We start from the raw sequence: 22,485 nt of genomic DNA, 5'->3' as shown, positions 1-22,485 counted from the left end.
TCGAGTGTCTATATCACATTATTCTGCAGGTTTCTTGGAAAAGGTAGGTGGGAGTGAGGAATGAAAGATTGGAAAGGGTTTTGAGAAGACGTTCTGGGGAGATGGTTGTGCTCCAAATGGACACCTGGTTGTGTACCTTTCTCAAAAGTCTCAAGGCTGTGTCAGTTTTACTTTTACTTTTATATAAATTGTGTAAGTTTTCTTAAAAGGCAGGGTCGGCCAGGCGCAGTGGCTCATGCCTGTAATCCCAGCACTTTGGGAGGCCAAGGCAGGCAGATCATGAGGTCACGAGGTCAGGAGATCGAGACCAGCCTGGCCAATATGGTGAAACCCCGTTTCTGCTAAAAATACAAGAATGAGCCAGGCATGGTGGCACTTGCCTATAATCTCAGCTACTTGGGAGGCTGAGGCAAGAGAATCACTTGAGCCGGGGAGTGACAGGTTACTGTGAGCAGAGATCACACCACTGCACCCCACCCTGGGCAACAGAGCAAGACTCTGTCTCAAAAGAAAAAAAAGCAAGATGATAGAGAATTTTCAGGCTCCTAATATTATTGCTTGTCTAACAAGTAAACTTTTTAAAAAATTCCCAAACAGCGTAAGTCATGTGACAGTGGTAATAAGTGTGAATATTGTTTGCCCTTACTGTCTTTTAAGAAGCAAACCAGTGTCTTAAGATTATTTGCTGTGACTCCTTCTCTCACCCAATGATCTGGAGCTGCTCACCTGAGCCAGCGCCTCCCATCACTCACTTGTAGGTAAGATTCTGAGTGTCACTCTTACGTTGAAGTTTAACAAATACAGCAGCAATTTATTCCCAAAAACCTTGGTGCTGCATGAAAAGTTATTAAATGAAAAATGTTCTCGCGAATTATAGTGAAAAAAGGGATGTATTTTCTCATAATCCAAGATATCCAATTTGTACAGATAGAAAAATCAATAATGACAATGTATAAGAAACGAATAGTGTAAAGGTGAATAGATTTGAGTGCAAAATGTAACATGAGGGTTTGTTGTGTGCCCCAGAGGAAAACGGGGAGGTGGAGGGGCCGCTCTATGTGAGGCACATTCTGCTTTCCCTCCTGTTACCATCATCAGCGTCTTGATCCTTAGAGAGCTGCATGGGTATCGAACACACCGATGTAGAAATAAATCAGCTGCATGGGTATCTAACACACTGACATAGAAAGAAATCAGTTGTATGGGTAACTAACACACAGACGCAGAAATCACCTGCATGGGTATCTAACACACCGATGTAGAAATAAATCAGCTCTATGGGTAACTAACACACAGATGCAAAAATCACCTGCAAGGGTATCTAACACACACACCAACGTAGAAATAAATCAGAGCCCAGAAGAGCATCTCAGGACTAACCGGGGCTAAACATAGTCACACTGAGACTCCTGAGAGCTGCACAGGCCCTCCGCCTCCCCTTGCCCTCTCACTTTCTGACTGACACAAGAAAACACTTGGTTTCTTCCCAAACTGCTGTGTAGAGGAAATGTGTCAGTGCATCTTTGAGATGACAGTATCAAACATCTTATAGCATGTTTGTATAAGGTGCTTTGGAAGCAAAATTCATTATGCTAAAATAAATGGTTCATTATCTGAAAAGTGGTTTAAATTCTCAAGAGTGTCTACGGCAAAAAGTCATTAAACAACTGTTCAGACTTGCGTGAAGTAAATCTGTGTTGGAGGGACTGAGATTGTAGTGCCTGTTTTTGCTGCAACATATAGCAAATTGCCTTTCTTCTTACACAGATACCTCTTATGGCTCAGAAGATGAAGGCTCAGTGCAGGTGGACTCCCAGGGCGCCCCGACCTCCAGCCAGGGCAGCATCAAAGTGGAGCACTGGATCAGTCAGGCCATCCACGGCTCCACCACGTCCACCACCTCCTCGTCCTCCACGCAGAGCGGGGGCAGCAGAGCTGCCCACAGGCTAGCGGATGTCATGGCCCAGACCCCCATGGGTGAGCACGCTTCACAGTGTCTTTCTGTGCCTGTTGTCTAAACCCCTTTGTGTGTGCACGTTTTCCTCTGTTTGTATCTTGGCTGTGGAATCCCTTAGTGGAAAGAGCGCAGAGCCCCTCTGGCCCCTGGGGTGCTTTGGTTGGATTGTTTCTGGAAGCTGCTGTACTGCTTTTCTCATGCCCAGGTTCCTCCCACAGCTGGAATTCCAGGGGCCTTGTTACTGGGGAATCCCGCAGCCATATCCGAATTCCAGGGGCCTTCTGTTTATAAGTCCTTTCGTGTTCCTGGGGAATCCTGCAGCCATATCCGCTTCTATCTTTTCTTCTCACTTATGCTCCTGCGTGAAACCTTAACAGTCCCAGGCAACAGGACAGGGTTTTAAAGTGTGCTCCTCCTGACCACGGGAGTCATTTAAGGAAACGAGGGCTTTAAGCACGGCCGCTTTACGCTGCTGTCTGCCACAGGTGTTCAGATTTCTTGGGCGTGGCGCACTGTCTTGTGTAGGTTCTATGACAAGGGAGATCCTCTGTATTAGAAAAAGAGCAAAGTTAGGATCACTGCCCTACAACGTTTGAAGATGCCGTGGAAAAGGAGTGAAGTGAGAATTACTAGAGCTAGAGTCGACACGTGGGGGAGCCACGATGAGCCTCGCGTCGCTCTGCCTTTGAATGGTTCAGGAGAAAATGTTTTCCATCAAGTATGGGACTTGGGTTGAATAGGTTTTGGTGTGTGTCTCTATTAAAGCAGTAACCGGAGATGACTGTGTACCACGTCGCCGATAACGGAGCACGAGCCGCAGGCTCAGACCCTCCCGGCACCAGCTACCACAGGAAAGCCTGATCTCTGCAAAACCCTCAGTGGGAAGCAGGTGGACGTCATGTGTGATCAGATAGCCGACAGACACCCCAGAACCCCAGAATGTTCACTTCTAGATCACTGACTCCTTCACACCCAGAGGTGTTTGGGATTGACTTGGGTCCCAGCCCCTTCGGTGCTCACTGACACTGAAAGCGTCAACTGTTTTCTGTCTGGAACAGGAGTTTGCTGTCAGGAGAGCTGGGTCTGTCTCACTTTTCCCAATAACTGCTGCTGGGATCTTGAAGTCCCTTCTCCTGCTTTAGGCTTGAGTGAGGGAAAAAAAATTGAAAACAATAATTTTTCTCTCTCAACTGTTGTGAGTATAAAGGAGAAAACAGAAATACTCTTTAAAAGTTTGCAAAGTAGTACTCAAATGCAAAGCAGTGTTAAACTTCAGTTGGACACAGTTTCAGGAACATGTACACTCGTTTATGTGAATTAATAACCCTACCTGAAATCACAGCAGGCTAAACATTGAACAGAAATGTGTGACTGCTACGTATTTTTCCATAATAAAATTCCATGTGTATATTGGATTGCAGGATAGTGGCCAAGGCTCTGCCAGACGTGAACGGGGAGGCCAGACACCGCCTCTGCCACTTGGTGGAAGCATTTGTATCCTCGGATTTTATTCAATTTTAAGAAAATGCACAGAATCTTACCAAGGAAAACACATATTTTTGAATAAATGGATCACTGCACTTGGGCCTCCCTTTGTGGGTTTACCCTTTCAATACTGGAGGAAGTTTTAGTACAAAGAATTAATTTATCCAAACTATGAGGGGCTCCTAACTCATGTACGTCAGGGCTCAGTGTGACCCAAATGTAACTCTCGGCTGATCGCGTTCCGGTAATTTCTAATTGGGCACAAAGATAATCCTCCTAGACTATCTGGAAATTTTCTATAAGTTTGGGAGTTTTTTGGAAAAGCTGTGACAAAATAATGAAACTTGAAGAGCAGAAATATTTTGTGTGGCAAAAGAAGAGAAGTAAAAAGTCAGATGTGCATTTGACCTTCTGAGATAATCAGAAGCCTGTGAATGAGAACTTAGCATCTGTGATCATGTGTGCGTGAGTGTTCTAAGGAGTCCAGGCACAACATAGTCACACTGGCCAACCCCCCCGCCCCGATCCTACATGGTCATAGCCATTACTGTTCCCATTTGTTGAAGAAACTGAGGCACGGAGAGCTTTAGGGACATCCCCAAATCCCCAGAAGTTTTCAGAGCTGGGTTTCCATTTCCAGGCCCTGGGCTCCAAAGCGCGAGTAAAGCCCTGGGCTGTGTGGACGGTGGCCGACAGGAAACGGGACCCTTCCATGAACACACACACGCTTCCTGGCGCCCTGCCATTGCCGGTCTAACGTTATTCTAGTTAAAATGCCGCTGACGTGGCTCCTGTTAGGAAATTGAGGTTTCACCGAACTCTACTCCATTTTCGGCAACATGAGTTATGCTGGGGTCCCCCTTTGTGCCAGATGTTTGTGGCAGACGTGGCTGAGATCGGCTTTGGCTTCTCACGGCACCCCCAGGGTGAGCGTCTGCGCTCCCGTCTCTTCCTGAGCTATGGCTTGCTCAACCTGCAGAGCAAACGCCACAACCACCAGAAACACTCATGATGTGCTTCTTTACAGATAATCATTCTGCACCTCCTGACGTAACCACGTACACCTCAGAGCACTCCATACAGATGGAGCGACCACAGGGTTCCACGGGGTCCCGGACAGCGCCCAAGTACTGCAACGCCGAGCTCATGGAGACCGGGGATGGTATGTCCCAAAGCAGAGATGCGTTTTTTTCTGGGAAACGGTTTGTGCTGATGTCCCGTTCTGTGCCCGTGACTGGGTGTGTTTCTTCCTGGGGTGCAATCTGCTGCCATTTTATCTGCTGAATAACGAACAGTGGTTCAGCAACTGAGAAATTCTTGTTCAGGTGTTAAGACCGTGAACAGTCACTTAGAAGGGCAAGATGAAGTTAAATGTACAACAGAATTACTGTTAGATGGGCCGATATGTTGCTTTAGACTTCGGAGGAAAGAGGGTCTTTTTATCCATGTTGGACAGAGATGTCAGCGACTTGGTAACAGGCTGCGGCCCAGGGCTGCTTCTTCCTTCCTGTGGCCTGGTCTTGGTATGTTCTGATTACAGCGGCGGTTTGTATCACCTAGCCGCTGTTCTATTTAAGTCTTAGTCCTTCCCCGGGGTCATAAAAGTCAGTGTAGAACCTAGCAGTGAATGAAATACAATGCCCCCGTGTGAAGCCTCATCGAGCAGCCTTGGAATGGCGTAATCTTGTAGTGCACGGGACTCGCAGGCGGACAAGGCGGCCTATCCGAGCCCCAACAGGTAGACACGGAGGACTATCGGAGCCGCAACAGGCACAGTGGACAGGCACAGTGGCCAGGGAGGACAGCGCGGTTTTGTGGATCCACAGGACACTGTGGCGTCCAAGCACGTGCTCCCAGAGGAGAGGACCCTGTGGGAGCTGATGCTGGGAGCTGGCTGAGATTCCAGCGAATAAGACTCCCTGTGACATGCACAGCTGCCATCTGCGCTGCAGCTCCTGATGCCAAGATGGTCGTGCGATAAATGCACAAAGCGCATCTCCAGCAAAAAGCCGCCGAGTGTCCACATCCAGGATATCCACCACGGTGGCTTTTTGGTGTTAATACGATGAATGTGAGCAGCAGGTGGTCTGCGTCGAGTGTGACTGTGCCACTGCAGTTTTGTTCTCATGTCTTGATGAGCATTGAACGGTTCCTGACGAGGGTAGATAAGGATGCTGTGACCTGAGACTCTGCAGTATTGTAGCTTGAGGAACCAAGGAGTTTTTCTGTCTTGCAAAGCCGTCAGGGAGGATGTTCCAGGCTGGTGACTGCTCCATGAGGTATTCAGAGATCCAGGTTCCTTTCAGACCGCTGCTCTGTGTTCCCACGGACACGGCTGTCCTTGCTGTGGTTGGGACTGGGTGATTGCCACGCTGGCAGGGGTAGGCTTAAGGTGAGAGTGGCTAGGATTTACCTAATCTACATAATGACAGGGAGCCTGGGAGTAAAGTGTAGCCATGGCCTGGAGGATGGATGATGGATGTTGGTGAACGACTGGCTGCACTCACCTCAGCTGGCCGAGGGATGGGAAGGACGACTGATGATGCCGTTCAATGGTACCTGGTTCTTTCAGATTTGACTTCCTTATGGATTTTCTGCTGTAAAGAGGAGAGAGCCTGTGGTTCTAGGCCAAGCATCTCACTCATCTCATAACATCTTGTATCCCTTAGCCAACATTTTTGTCAAGTTTCAGAAGTCCTATCAAACTGGCAAGCATTTCTCAGTTTGGTTTAACCATTGGATTTGATATCTGTGTCTGCATCTCTATTTTACATCTATGTGGTTATTTGACACTCTGTAGTACATTTGTAATAGGTTCTCTTTGGTGGAAGTTACTCTCAACAAACCCTTGCTGCTACTTGAATTTTCAAGGTTGCAAGTAGAAAGGAGAGAATAAAAACCACATCTTCTCTAATTTTAAAATTTGTTGTTCCTCAAATCACACCAGAAGTACAAATATTACAAATTATAAAAGCAGTCAGAATCAAGGTTAAGAGATTTCTGGGTGATTCTGGCTAATAAGCAGTATTTGCTGAGGTGTGTGCAGCAGAGCAACATGCCAAGAAGCCCGGGACGGGGAAGAGTTGGGAGGCCAGGCTGTGACTTCAGAGGTGCTGTTGCCTCAGGAAGAGGAGCTAGATGCAGAGAGGATAAATGACCACAGGTGTGACCACCGCCGTCCTTGCTGCGGTACGGGGGCCTTTGTATGGGGCCCTTTGTGAGCTGAGTTATGAACCAGATGAAGGCTGTGCAGGCGTGTGAGAATCCAGGCCAGACTCGACGGGTGGAGGCTTGGCAGAGGTGAGGGGCCAGACAGCCTCGCTAAATGTGCAGTGGCTCACTGCAGACAGTGCCCATCAGTCGCCGGACAGACCGGCTTGAACTTCAGCCCCCATGGCAGCTGCCTTTACCTGTCTGCCTCCACCTTCTGAGGCCTAGAGGCGTCGCAAATGTGTGGTTTTTAAACAGATTTGGATGAGTTGTTTTCTGCACAACACACTTTGACAGACGGAGGCTGGTTCTCCACAGTGGCCCCAGGGACTTGGCAGGGACTGGTGGGACAGAGCCTCAGAGCACAGCACCAGCTCCCTGGGAGAAGACGGTGCCCGTGGGACGGAAGAAAGAAGAGGCACACAGTGCTGAGGCGTGAACTCTAGTTTGCTCTTAGACATGACACACATGCCTTCTGGAAGTTTGCATGAAGCACTGCTAAAGCCACCAGTGCGGATAGGTCCTTAGATCAGGAGACCCAGAACACAGTTGTATTTGAAATCCTTCACATGCTGCAGTCTCTTCAAAGAGGACTACAAGTCATCTCTAATAACGTTGTAAAATTAATTTTTTATTAAGTGCCATGGCTTTTTTTTTTTTTTTTTTTTTTTTTTGTGGGGTAGGGCCGGTGTGTGACAGTAAAACAACAGACGCAGTGACACAGCTGGTGGGTGTTGGCTCTGGGCCCCAGTTGGGCAGTTGTATGAAAAGAAACCGAAAAGTCTCTACAGTGGTATGAACCGAAACACCTGGATTATGTGTTTTCATGTATTTGACATAAATGCACACATTTGTACGCTAAACGCACATTTTTCTATATGTAATAAAATTCACACCTTTAAATAGTTAACATATATTTTATTTTAGGACCTTCCCCCACGATGTGAGGACTAATAGCCACCCCCTCTCCCCCCCGAATATTAAGAGCCACATCGCAGGGCGGTGAGGCACCCCTCGCGAGGTGGGGACTAATCGCCACCCCCTCTCCCCCTCTGGCTATTAGGAGTCACCTCGCAGGGGGGTGAGGCACCCCCACAAGGTGGGGACTAATAGCCACCCCTTCTCCTCCCGCTGGCTATTAGGGGCCATGGTGGACTCACAGCCTGTTTATGATATTGTGAGTAATATCATCTCCCTCTCTGGAAATTATGAACTCTTTCACAGATGGGTGTATACCCTCAGTGTGTACACCGTCAGAGGGTGTACACCCGTCTGTATTGGGAGTAATATCCTCTTCCTCCCTGAATGTTAAGAAGAATATCCCAGGACTGTTTGTACTCCCTGCATTATTGGGTGTCATATCTTCCTCTCCCACGTGGAAATTAGAAACAATATCACTGGGGGCATGTACACCTTCTGTAATATTTAAAGTAATATCATCCCCTTCCCTCCAGGATCATGGGAACAATATCCCTGGGGAGTGTACACTTTCTGCCATATATGTCATAATATCATCCCTCCCGCCTTGAAACATTATGAAGGACCATCTCACACGGGGTGTACAACCCTTGGTGCGATATTGGGAATGCAATTATTCTCTTTTCCCCCGGCATATTTGGAAAAATATCAGAGTGAGTGTACCCCTCCTGCCATATGAGGATTACTATCCTCTTCTTCCTTTCTGGATATTAGAAAGAATATCACACGTGGGTTTGCACTTTCTTCGATATCTGGAGTCATGTCATCCTCTCTTGTTTTGAATGGCAAGAACAGTGCCTTGGGGGGGATGTACACACCCTGTCATATTGGGAGTAATATTGCACTCTCCCCTCCTTGATAATTAGGAACAACATCCCATGCTCTCTGTCCCTGGATATTAAGAACAACATCACAGGTAGGTGTACACCCCCTGCGGTATTAGGAGTAATATGATTAATTATTAAACATCCATGATCGATATTAACAATTATCAATGATACTATTAATAGGATACTGTTATGGATAATTATTTTAAATATATGATTATGCATGCTTAAAATAATTGCTAATATTGTTATTTTATTACCAGCATCACTTAATATTGATTTAAGTAACAATTGCTGATATCATTATTTTATTAGTAGTGATATTACTACTGATTATTAATGGTAATCGTTAACATTTTTAACTATTTTACTATCTTTATTGTGATTATTAATGTCGATGATTACTCTTAATTTTTCTTATATTTATTAATATTAATAATTAATAGACTTGTTCCTGATATCCAGCGGGGAGGGGATGATATCACTCCCAATATCGAAGAAAGTGTACACCCCACTATGATGTTATTCCTAACAGCCAGGGGGTAGAGGATGACATTATTGAAACTATGGCAGTGGGTGTACCTCCCTTCGGTCGTCTTGTTCCTTATATCCTGGGTGGGAGAGGATGATACAACTCCCAATGTCGAAGGGGGCGTAGACCTCCCCCGTGATATTGTCCCTAACATCCAAAGGTGGAGAGGATGATATTTCTTCTGATTTTACAGGGGGTGTACACCACCCCTATGATATGGTTCCTAATATCCAGGGGGCGAGAGGATGATATTAGTCTCCATATTGCAGGAGGTGTACACTCCCTAGTGATATTGTTCCTAGTATCCAGGGAGGGAGAGGACGATATCACTCCCAGTATCGCAGGGGGTGTACACCTCCTTGTGATATGGTTCCCTATATCCTGGGAGGGAGACGATGATACTAGTGGCAAAATCGCAGAGGGTGTACACACCCACTGTGATATTGTTCCAAATATCCAGAGGGAGAGAAAATGATATGACTCCCAATATCACAGGGGGTGTACATCCTCCTGTGATATTGTTTCTTATATTCAGGGGGAGAGGATGATATTATTCCCAATATCGCAGGGGTTGTACACACCTCCTGCGATATTGTTCCTAATATCCCGAAGGGGAGAGCATATTACTCTCAATATGGCAGTGGGTGGTACACCTCCATTGTAATATTGTTCTTAATATCCATGATGGGAGAGGATATGACTCCCAATATCGCAAGAAATGTACGGCCGCCTGTGATAGAGTTCCTAACATCTAGGTGGGGAGAGGATGATATTACTGCCCATATCGCAAGAGTTGTAAAACCCCTTCGATATTTTGCATACAGTCCTGAGGGGAGAGGATATTATTCCCGATAGCGAAGAAGGTATACACCCCCCTGTGACACTATGCTTAATATCCGCATTGGGAGACGATGACGTTACACCCAATATCACAGGGGATGTACACCCACCCTGGGATATTGTTCCTTATATTGAGAGGGGGAGAAGATGCTATTGCTCCCAGTGACGCAGGGGCTGTGGCTGTACACCCCTCCTGTGATATTGTTCTTAATATCCTAGGGAAGAGAGGATGGTACTACACCCAATATCTCATGGGCTGTACGGTGTCCGCTCAGAGATGTGTGGGGCTCTCTTACACAAGTAACTCCTTCTCTAACTTTAGCCACATGCTGGTCATCCAGGGGCCTCCTAAAATCCAGGAGTATAAAAACAAGTGGAATTTCTGAGAACCAAAGATGGCGCATGGCTCTGGTTGGGCTGCCACAGGCAGTTTTGTGAAAAGACAGAGATGTATTTCTCATAGTCCTGGAGTCTGGAGGTCCAAGGTCAAGGTGGGTTCAGGACTGGCTCCTCCTAAGGCATCTCTCCTTGACTGTCAGATGGCATCTTCTCTTGTGTCCTCGTGCGGTTGTCCCTCTATAGATGTCTGTGTCCTGATCTCTTCTTACAAGGGCATCAGTTCTAATGACTTCGTTACCTTAATCACCTCTTTAAAAGGCCTATCTCCACATACAGACACATTCTGAGGTCCTTGGTTAGGACTACAACCTGGGAATATTGGGGTATGCAATTAAACCTGAAGCAGATGGGGTCTTATAACCTGTGTCACCCAAGCTCATGCCAGAGCCCCATGAGGAAGCCCCAGGTCCCCCCTTTGATATGGTTTAGCTGTGTCCCCACCAAAATCCCGTCTTAAATTCTCATGTGTTGTGGGAGGATGGAAGTGATAATTTGACAGCAGAGAAGACAGTTGCTGCCAGGGAGGGGAGAGGGGACTCCAGACCTCCGAAGGTTGGAGGGTCCCAGGCCCTGGGCAGAGCAGGCAGCCCCACCCCTGTGACACCCCTGAGGATGGCTCAGGAGTCGGAAAAGGTGGAATCATATGTAGAGGCTGGTTGGGGAGATAGGAAGTTGTTGAATGAGTTTTTAAATATTTCCATCAAAATTCTTACTGCACCCTTGGTGTTGGTGGGGACCAGTGGCTTCTCCATGTGCCTGGCTTCTTCCTGGCTCTGACTCTGGGAGCCTGGCCTGGCCTAGGGCTGCTGGTTGGATTCATTGCTGGCAGCAGGTAGAAGGTGGAGGAGGGAGAGGAGCTGTCCTCAGTCCTCTCTTACTCATGCCTGTCCACGTTAGCAGCCCCTCCCCAGGCATCCCTTGCCCATAATCTGGGGAGTGCTATTCTCACTTCCCTTGGGCCCTGCCCACCGATCTCCAAAGAATCCCGTCAGTGACTCCTTTTAATCACCTCTTTGCCTGTGACAAAGTCTTCTGGGACCTCCTGACTGATACAAGGGGAAGCCTGGCTATCTGTGCAACTTGTAAAAGTGAAGTGAGTCATTCACACTGGCATGTATCTACAAGTCACACAGCTTTGCAACTGGAGTGACTTTAAGCTCATCTAACCAAACCTTCCATGACAGATGAGGACACCCAGAATCATAGGATAGAAGTGACTTGCTCCCATCTGGGTCCGCCACGCTGAGACTCAAGCGCAGAGTCTAGCAAAGCACACTTCGTCCTCCCTTAGAAGGAAGATCCTACCCGCACGGCTTACCTCCAGCTACCCTAGGTCCCCCCACTCTCCCTTAGAGGGAAGTTCCTGCCAGCATGGCTCACCTCTACCTACTCTAGGTCTCCCCCACCCTCCCTTAGAAGGAAGGTCCTGCCAGTATGGCTCACCTCCACGTACCCTAGGTCTCCCCACCCTCCCTTAGAAGGAAGGTCCTGCCAGCATGGCTCACCTCCACCTACTCTGGGTTTCTCCCACCCTCCCTTAGAAGGAAGGTCTTAGAAGGCAGCACGGTTCACCCTCTCCTAACCTAGGTCTCCCCCACCCTCAGAGGGGAGTCTTTGGGTCAGTCACAAGACTACTCCGGACATCTGTAAGAACAAATGGTTTCCAGCACAGTCCTTTCCTGGGGTCTGCATTTTCCCTCTGGGATGCTTGGAAGTTGAAGGGGTCAGGCAATTCAAGTTCTCCCTGGTATCTCAGGGGCCACTGACACACAGGAAAATGTGCTGCTCTGCTCGCTGTTTGACTTTGATGGATGCAAATTTGTTCTAAATGAGCCTGACATTCATTAGCATGTAAACATATGTTACTGGTGGCGGCTCGCAGGGCCACATGCTGATGGATTTTATGGGCTGCCCCCGCCGGACATCACCAGGCTGCCTGGGTCTGTGCTGCTTCTGGCTGGGTCTGTGCTGCTTCTGGCTAAGGCTCCAGATGTTTTGGTGCACTGTGAAGTAGACATTTTCGCTACAGGGTTATGTTTTTTTCCAAAAAAGAAACACAGACAAATCTGTGAAAAGAACTTGAGTTTATGCGCCGATCTACTGGAAGGAGACTCTTAGAATGTCAGCTGCTCAGTGTCTGCTTTGACTCCCGGGCAGTTCTCTCTGTCCTGTGGCTCAGATTCTATGGGGCTGAATTATACATTTGATTCCAGTTCTGCTCAATATTTCCCCACAAGTAGTGCTGTGGATGCGACTGATGCCTTTAGAGATATCTGCAGCAGGAACAGTGCAGAGAATACAACACGCCATGCTAAAATATTTTGAGCTGAAAGCAATTAAGAAGCGCTCTGGCCTTCCCTCTAGTTTCTGAAAAGCACACAACATAATCATATTATACAAAGACAAAAGTGCCCTTTCTCCCCTCTCTGCCAGAAAGGACGCAGGTCAATCTCTGTAGACAACTTCAGACCCTTATTCAGGAAACAGCACCAGAGGAATTTACACAAAAATCTATCATTTATTGGCCTTCCCACAATTTGTTGCCCCCAATGACCCAAAGTCCTTTTACTTTATTATCCTTGTTGAAGATGTTATATAAAAGAAAGGTCTGAGCTGTCTCTTTGAGATTCCCTCATTCCCTGTGTATCTCCCATGTATATATGAAATATACATGCTAATAAGCCTCCGCTTGCTTTTTTGGGGGTTCATCTGTCTTTTGTTATAGGAACCCCAACCAATGAAGCTAAGATGGGTGGAAGAAAAGATTACATTTTTCTCCGCTGTAGTAGCATTATTCTAGCAATAGCATTCTTTTTTTTTTTTTTTTTTTTTTTTTGGAGATTTCTGTTGAATACACACACACACACACACACACACACACACACACACACACACACACACACAGCAATGTAAAAAGAAAGAAGTGTGGGGAGTTCTGATGAAATTTTAGGTCCCAGAGATACCTAAATATGTTGAGAAGTTGTCTTTAAACATTGATTTTTTTCCCACATTTATTCTCATATTTTTGATATTTTTTTCTTCTGAGATACCATTTCTACATTGTTTTCTCTACATTTCCTTGCAAGTCCGAGAGAGTATGCTGGTTAGTAGTGTGTCCAATGCACCACCTCTGTCCTTGTCAGTAAAGAAATGTAGAAATTGAGAGGGATGTGAGAGTCACGCTACACAGAGATGGAAACACAGATATGAGGTAAGTAAAAACACGTGAAAACCCAGCATTTCTGGAACTCTCCCCTACTCCTGTGCCGATATTCATCCTTCAGCTCTGCCTCCGTTCTTCCTTTCTTTTCTCATGCTATGGGGTCTGCTTTGGAGACGTTATCTACTTTCATTCTTCCAAAGTCAAGCTTCTAGCTTTGGTTGGAACTGCAGACCCATTTACTCATTCAGCAAATACTTTCTAAGCACATGGATAGTCACTGAGAATACCGTGGTTCACCAACATGACCGTGGCCCCTGCTCTCACGAACCTGCAGCCTGATGGGGAGAATGGGCACTAATAAGCCAATCACTCTAATGGGTTTTTGATGAAGAATTCAGGAAAGCACACCAAAGAAAGGGAAGCGGGGTTCTCTAAATTTATGCTGTAAAAGAATCTGGCGTATCTTGGGATGAGAGGTAGAAAACTGATGCATTCTGGAAGGTATGATCCCCTTGCAGTCTGGAGAGAAGTAGAGGTTGATTGTTGAGGGGGGTGGAGTGTAGGGACACCACGGTCTAAACAGAGATGGGGGTGCGTGCAGAATGCCTCTTGCAGCAGGAAACAGGCACGTGCAAGGAAGTAAGCACGGGAGAAAGTGGCACAAGACAAGAATGAAGGCAGGCAGGCAGGGGCTGGGAGATGATGGTAGATGCTTTATTCTCTTAATAACAGCAATAGGATGCTGCTGAAAGCACTTGAGGGAAGTGGGTATGACATGTTTTGTGTTTGTAAAATTATCACATTGTCTTACCAAACTATACTCCCTATTTTTTAAATTTTACTTTAAGTTCTTGGATACATGTGCAGGTCTGTTACATAGGTATACATGTGCCATGGTGGTTTGCTGCACCTGTCAACCCATCTAAGTTTTAAGCCCTGCATGCATGAAGTATTTGTCCTAATGCTCTCCCTCCTTTTGCCCCCACCTCCCAAGAGGCCCCCATGTGTGTCGTTCCCCTCCCCGTGTCCATGTGATCTCATTGTACAACTCCCACTTATGAGAACATGTGGTGGTTGGTTTTCTGTTCCTCTTTTAGTTTGCTGAGAATGATGGCTTCCAGCTTCATCCATGTCCCTGTAAAGGACAGGAACCCATTCTTTTTTATGGTTGCATAGTATTCCGTGGTATATACGTGCCACATTTTGTATATCCAGTGTATCATTGATGGGCACGAGATATCCTCTTAACATGTGATCCAGCTATTGCACTCTTCGGTATTTATCCAAAGGAGTTCAAAACTTGTGTTCACAGAAAAACCTGCACGTGGACATTTATAGAAGCTTTAATCATAATTGCTAATTTTATTCCAGCTTTATTCATAATTGCTCAAACTTGGAGGCAACGAAGAAACCAAAATGTTCTTCACTAGGTGAGTGGATAAATAACCTGTGATATATCCAAACAATGGAATATTCTTTAGCACTGAAAGGAAGTGAGCTGTCAAGCCATGAAAAGACACGTAGGAACTTTAAACATGCACGGCTACACAAAAGAGGCCCATCGGAAAAGACTAAATACCGTAAGCTTCCAACTAAAGGACATTCTGAAATACTGTAAGCTTCCAACTAAAGGACATTCCGAAAAAGGCCAGACTATGGAGTGAAAATATTCGTGGTTCTCAGGTGTTGGGAAGAGGGAGAGATGATAAGGTGAACACGGAGATTTTTAGGATTTTAGTGCAACTGCTCTGTACGATGCTATCATGGTGGACACATGTCAAGACATATTTGTTCAAACCCATAGAACCAGCACCAAGACAGAGCCCTCATGTAAACTGTGGACTCTGGGTGACAATATGTCAATGTAGGTCCTTCTATTATTACAAATGCTCCTTCTGGGCAGGAGTGTTGTTAGTGGGGGAGGCTGTGCACATGGGGGAAGGGAAGGCATATAGAAGGACTCTCTGCACCTTTCCCTCAATTTTTCTGTGGACGTGAAACTGCCTAAAAGATAAAGTGTGTTTTTAAAAAATAAAGGAAAAAAAGGAAACAAAAAGTCCTCAGAAAAATCAAAGGAGAAAATGATCACACTGGGTGCTTCAGGTCAAAATGGAAGAACAAGGGCTGTATTTACCATCCCACCTGATGACTTTTTTCTCACTGCTTTTCAGCATTATTTTTGGAGTCTAGTCAGTGCAATAAGGCAAGTTGAAATATATAAAATGCACCCTTATTAGAAAATAAGATTTAAAACTATCTGTATCTGCAGGTGACATGATCACCTGTGTGGAAAATCTGCTGAAATCACAAAAAGCCACTAAAACTAATAATAATAAATTACTTACTAATAAGTGAGTTTGGAAAGTTTGCAAGATACAAGCTAAACACATAAGCAATATTTATTTCTTCATACACTGGCAAAGAAATAATTGGAAATGGAAATTTACAAAGCAATCTTATTTATAGCACATCAAAACATGAAATCCTTCAGACTAAATCTGACAAAAGATGTGTAAGATCTATACACTGAAAAGCAGGCAGTGATGCTGAGATAAATTAAAGAACTAAATAAATGAAGTGATATACTCTGTTCATGGATCAGCAGGCTCAATATTGTTAAGATGTCAGTTCTGCGCTTGTGGATCAGAGGTTTAATGCAATTCCAATCAAAATCCCAGCATGATTTTATTTTTATTTTTATTTTCAGTAGAAATGAACTAGCGGATTCCAAAATATGTCCGGAAATTTAAAGAACCCAAAAGAGCTAAGGCAACTTGGAAAAAAACGGTGGAGGACTTACCTGAACTATAAAGATAGTGTGGTATTGCCATAATAAGAGAAAACTGGGTTAATGAAACCTCCTAGAGGGTCTAGTAATAATCTCACAAACACGTTACATATACATAGTGGATTTTTGAATAAAGGTTCAGAGACATTAAATTAGAGAAAGGACGATAATGATGATAGAAGGATTAAATACCGTAGGCCAAAAAGAGAAAAAAGAGCTCCTGTTAAATATCTTCACATTGTTGGTGTCACTCATGCAATTCAATTCACATTTTGTGGGTCTAAAAGTTGAACAGACTTCTTCATTCTCTTTCCCCAATTCACTCCACAGAGATGCTGATGTCTTTCAGTGGAACTTGGAAGTTTGCTCTTCTTCTTAAAATGACTCTCTTAGATCCTGTTTATGCAAGAAGTTGTGGGACTGTAACTTACAAATACTGTTCTAAACCTTGGAATCACACGTTCCCCTTTTTCTCTACTTATCGTTTCTAATCAGTTTCCCATTTCCTCTTTCTTCTTCATATTTACACTGCATTCCTTTTAGTTCAGGCTCTTGTTACCCCACTCGATCTCTTGATGTGGTCACCTGAATGTCCTTCGTGTTCCAGCCTCCTGGAATCCTTCCTTCATGACCCTGCAGAACTGCCCTCCAGACCCGCAGGTGTGACCCGGAATCAAGGATCTCAAAGCCGAGTGGGATCTGAAAGGCTATCTAGACCAATCCTCCATTACAGACGTAAACCTTTTGATGACTTCACTTCAGAGCCCAAAATATTTGCACTGCAGGCAGAATCACCGAAATCACTTAATGTGATGTTCAGCTTTCCCGTGGTATTTTCCTCTCTGCATCTCCCTACTTTCGGTCAGCCATTTCTCACTCATGACACCGAACCCTTCGTTCACATCACATTATTGTTCTTCTCCACACACACTTATTTGTTTTCTGCCTGGGTTTTTTGTTACATTATTCCCTCTACTGGAAATACCATTTTGAAAGATCTGACTACAGAATTTTAACGTATTCCTCAGAATGACTCACATATCACATATTCGACCAAACGGCTGCAGATTCTGTCACCTCCTCTCTTATCCTACGGCAACCTGGAGAACGTTCTTCTCTTAGCCAATAGGATTTATCATGGTCCTTCTTTATCTCAACAATAGTTTAGCAGGACTGAGAACTGGGAAGTAGATTTTTTCTCCCAGGGGTGAGAACTGTCTTAGTTTAGCAGCTCTCCCTGGGTCTCCATTCTGGTTGTAGAAAAGCAGCCCATAGGGCACGGTGGGGAGGAGAAGGGGAACTAAGCTGTGTTACATGAAGATGGACAGTTGTGACACTAACTCCGGGGTTGGGAGTTGAGGCCCCTAGGAAGGAGAAGCTGTAAGGATGAAGACGAGGCATAAAAAGTGATGGAGGCCGGGTGCGGTGACTCACGCCTGTAATCCCAGCACATTGGGAAGCCAACGTGGATGAATCACGAGGTCAAGAGTTCAAGACCAGTCTGACAAATATTGTGAACCCGTCTCTACCAAAAATACAAAAATTAGCTGGGTGTGGTGGCGCATATCTGTAGTCCAGCTACTCGGAAGGCTGAGGCAGGAGAATCACTTGAACCCGGGAGATGGAGGTTGCAGTGAGACAAGATCATGACACTGCACTCCAGCCTGAGTGACAGAGACTTCATCTCAGGAAAAAAAAAAAAAAAAAAAGTGATGCATAGTAACAAGACTGCCCGAGGAGAAGAGGCAATCAGCAACCTTCTCCAGGGTGGGATGGCTGAAGACCCTTTAAGAACAAAGGTGTCTACTTTCCTTCTTTAGGATGCTCTATCGTGATTTAATGAACCCTCCCAATCTACTGTATTCAGTATTTGGCATGAGTCCATTTAGGGGAATTCTAGAAAACATAGCTGGCTGTTATCAGGTTAATGTAGATTGGGAGGTAGGGAAAAACCCCAGGAGACACGTAGGAAGGACAATACGTGAAAACAGAAGAAACTTGGAGTCAGTTCACCCTTCAAACAAAATCCAGTTTCCAGAAGACATTGTGAGGGCTGCTGGGTCTTCCTCGCCTGCAGATGGGGGATTCCAGATAATTATTATACTTGAATCTCACAGGATGGGGTGATCACCACCTGCTCTCAAATGGGATGAGTTACAATATCTTCTATCGGGAGGCGGTAAATAAGAGGTTAGGTACACGTCTGTAGTCATCACAATTTTGTCAAGATTGCTATTTTTACTTCCATGTCATAGATGGGGAGCCTGATGCTTGTGGAAATGATTTGCTCAGGGTCTCACCATTAAAAGTGGCAGAGGAAAGATTCCAACATGTTTTAAAAGCTGCAAACTGAGCTGACTCCCATCCATGCTGTCATACCGACTTTGAGATTTCAATCCTCCTGAAGGCAGGAAACTTATTCCATTTGCTTTTATACCCTCCATAACACTAGTGAGCAAGTTTTGCTCAAAGTCACATGGAATATTTTGCTGACTCAAGGGGAAAAAGTAAGAGACTTAAATGACACCATCACAAGTCAACCTTCAAGGAACAGAGACATATTTAGCATTAGCTGTCTCAGTCAAATCAACATAGACATGCACGTTTATCCTTTACGTGGCAGTAAGACAACAAACACAATTGAAAAAATGAGCCAAGTGTAAAAAATGTGTCACAAAGGGATGGATTTAGACAGGAGAGCAGTGAAGTAGGTTATAAAATGGTCAGCATAATCCATTTTAATGAATTATTAGCTGAAACATGCAAAGCATTTAGGATTTCTGGGAGAAGTGTACAAACACACCAAATGTTTGTCCGACATTTTCTTCACTGCTGCCGTCTTTCCACAGGGCTGGAGATGATGTTAACCAACGGCCTTGGGTGGAGAGATTGCAGCTGAGCCCACACCCTCTCAAACTCCTTCAGACTGTTTCTGTTTTTGTAGACTTTACCATTAACAACAAATCCTAAGATTTACTCAATCAGTACAGCAGTCGTTGGCCCGAGTTCAAATTTCTGATTCGAAGGAATCTGCACTCTGCCTGCCAGGATCGACTATTAATGGCTTCGTCCATAGAGGAGCTGTGTCTTTGCTCACTATGGAACAGTATTGAGGCTTCGAAAGGGGTATTTTGCTGGTCACCTCCTTGGTCATCCTTCTGCTCACCAAGAGCAGATACTGTTCTCAGCCCCTTACATTTACAAGGTCGTTTAATTCTCACATAGCCCTTTCAGATAGATGCGACTATTACCCCCCTTTAACAGAGGAGGAAACCGAGAGGCAGAGGACATAGGTGAATTGTCCCAGATCACAGAGCTGGCCATGGAGCTGGGACTTGCACCCGGCCAGCCTGGCTCCAGAGTTCACTGCCCTCCTCCTGTACAGCACGTGTGACCTGCAGTAATCACCGCCCAAACAGGCAGGCACTGCGGATAGCCAAGCACACCTCTTCCGCCTTCAGCACGGAGGACGGTTCGTTTTCATTCTGGTGTTCAGCTCAGGACTGTTTTTATCACAAGGACACACCACCCAGAAAGCTCAGTCATGTGCCGTTACCTTCTACGGTCATGGTTTTCTACTTTTTGGCCCCATTTTCCTGAGGACTTGGCCTGCTGGGACGTGAATGATGCATTACTACTGTAGAGACAGAGGTTCAGGTCTAGTGGCACAAACAGCGACGGACCCCATGGAAATGCGGGCGTGGCCCCTCCATCCCAACAGCCTGCATGGCTGCTCCATTCTGCTCCCATCACACACATCCCCACACAGCCAAGCCCCTTCTCCTTTCCCCCACTGGATTCATCAAATCAAACCTCGCTGTCCTTGGCAAATGTACCATTAATTTACTTACTGCCCAGTAAAAAAGCACACTTCCAGTTAACATGACACCCCCGCTACGATAGAACAGCCTTAATTCAAACATGACGCAGAGGAACAGAGGGAGGAGGGGTCGAGGACCATCCTGGAATCGGCAGCTATTTTCTGGGGGAAAGCCTCCGTCCCCCCTGAGCCCGACACTTGTGCCACACTATCCCCATGGTGTCTGAAAGCTCCATGAAGACAGGCTCACTCTGACCCCTTCACACCCACAACGCCAAAGAGGAGCAGGTGTTCAGGAAAAGTCTGCTAGTGCTGAAGACAGGAATGATTCCTTGTGGTGCCCAGAATGTCAGGAGAAAAGGCACCATGTGGACGCCTTCCAGGTGAATTCTGGAATGACTCTGCCGAATGCCAGTCATCCTTTTTCAGAACAAAACCAATACCGGAAAACATGTGTCGCCAGCAGAGAGATGGTCCTTTTGACGGCTTACAAACACACCTACGTTACGCTGAATTTATCTCAAGCCACCCTCTCTGTGCTAATGTAAAAAGTCTCCTTTATTAACCAGTAGCCTTTTTCATCTGGTGCTTTTTAACAAGCAAGACGGTCCTGTAACACTCAGGCATTGTTGAAAACGTCAAATGGAAGCCTAGAAACCTCTTCCGTGCAGCTTCACTGCAAAGTATTTTGACGTGAGCCAAATCGTGCTATTCCTACATCTCCACAGGAAACTCAAGGCTTCATCAAGGAAACGCAGCATCATTTCTGCTAGTTACAGAAATTGGTGGGGGGGGGGGGGATGGGGTTGAGGGAACATTACATAGAAAGCAACCCCGATAATCACCTGCATGAGAGCCACACTGGCCGGCAAGCCCCGGTTTGCTCAGTCTCTGCACAATCACAGACTTGAGACCTGGAGGGCAGACACCTGGCACTGCTGACTACCCCAAGGTCGTGGCCTCTGCCCCTTCTCTGCTGCTCATCAGTTCCAAGCTTCTGGCAACACCGCCTGCTGCCCCCACTGCCTCATCAACTCTTCGTGAAAAGCAAATGTTGCCAGGATAGCTTATGAGTACATTTGCCAGGAAAGCAGCTCCGATTGACACTGAAACCCCGTTCTCACACCCCTGGCAGCTCCCTTGCCCCCGATGTGTACATGCTTGCAGCTCTGACCTTGCTCAGTGTCCACACAGGCTCTGTCCCCTGGAGAGCCAAAGGCAGACTCAATGTTGAGTCAGAAATACACAAAGAGGGTGAAGGTTACGAACTGCCTGCCTGCCCCCCAAAACACAGGTTGAAATCCTCAGCCTCAATGTGATGCTGTCAGGTGGTCTTTGGGAGGTGATGAGTTCCCGAGGCTGGAGACCCTTGAATGGGATTTGTGCCTCAGAAAGGGGCCCAGCAAATCCCTCACCCTCCCATTGTGTCAGGGCCAGAGAGAAGGTGTGTGCCAACCAGGAAGGAGCCCACACCAGAATCCACCCGTGCGGCACCCTGATCCTGCCTTCCAGCCGCTAGAACTGTGAGAAACAAATTCCTGTTTTTCATAAGCCACTCAGTCAATGGTGTTTCGTTACAGCAGCCTGAGCTGCCTGAGATGACGATGCTCACTGCCCTACAGAAACGGCTACTCCCCTCTCCCAGAAAGAGGGGTTTAATTAAAATCCCTGTCTCTCCTCGCGGCCACCACAGATCTCACTCCCCCACTCCAAAAGCCAGCAGTTGCTAGGATTAAAGGAAACAGAGGATTGTTTTAGACCAGCCCCTCCATATCGATCTGAAGCCTGTAACTTTGCCCACTTCCACGGTGGCCGTGTCACTGCATTGCCCATGTCAGCTGTGTGTCTGCACTGGGTCCCAGGCTCTGCACAGACTCTTCTAGCTGCCCATCCAGCACAGCCATTTCCCCTTCTGCTTTGGAGGCTGTCCTTCGATATCGAACTCCCACCTTTCTGCAACCCAAGGCCTTCTGATCCAGACATTCGGGGTGAGCTCAGCCATGTACTGGAGTCCTTGACTCAGGTAACCCAGGCCCAAGGCGTTGGCACCAACGATCTACTGGCTGTGGGGTCTGCGCAGCCACTAGCTGTCCCAGCCACACCAGGGCCTGGGAGGGGAGGCAGAGGAACCTGTGAAGTTGCCAACAGCCATATGGGAACAGGGGCCCCTGGGATGAGGAGGATGCCATGGAAGGAAATTCAGAGAAAGAAAGAGCCCCAAGGCTGGACGGGTCATGCCCAAAGCCTACACTGCTGAATTTTCCAGGTTTCTGAACTCAATCGCTGACCCACACAGCACATGTTTCCTGAGTGCTGACCCCGCGTGGCATTGGATACGGCAATAAAGTAGGACCCCCACCCACCCCTTCCCCGACACATACACAGGCCTGGGCACCCAGTTGGCACCGTGAGCCAGGGAAGGGGGCCATTTCAGACGGACAGTGGGTGCAGCCTTGCCAAAGCCCAGCAGTCACCTGCACTGCCAC

General features: G+C 46.5%; 1 protein-coding gene across 16 annotated transcripts in view; it reads left to right on the top strand.

The window, feature by feature from the left end:
* LOC139356929 (disco-interacting protein 2 homolog C-like) overlaps nt 1-22,485 on the top strand; it is a 209,982-nt gene that overhangs the window by 178,864 nt on the left and 8,633 nt on the right. For 13 of the 16 annotated variants that reach the window (XM_071072412.1, XM_071072407.1, XM_071072413.1 and 10 more), the window contains 2 exons: nt 1,768-1,977; nt 4,470-4,604. In XM_071072412.1, the coding sequence (XP_070928513.1) occupies nt 1,768-1,977; nt 4,470-4,604 (345 nt within the window). Of the gene's footprint in view, nt 1-1,767; nt 1,978-4,469; nt 4,605-8,496; nt 8,738-14,762; nt 17,528-19,028; nt 20,291-22,485 lie in introns of those variants that run through there. The other 3 variants (XM_071072419.1, XM_071072418.1, XM_071072417.1) reach the window with 3 other exon arrangements.

This window comes from Macaca nemestrina, chromosome 10 (genome assembly GCF_043159975.1).
Source record: "Macaca nemestrina isolate mMacNem1 chromosome 10, mMacNem.hap1, whole genome shotgun sequence".
NCBI classification, from domain to species: Eukaryota; Metazoa; Chordata; class Mammalia; order Primates; family Cercopithecidae; genus Macaca; species Macaca nemestrina.
This window is presented reverse-complemented; position numbering and strand designations above follow the sequence as displayed.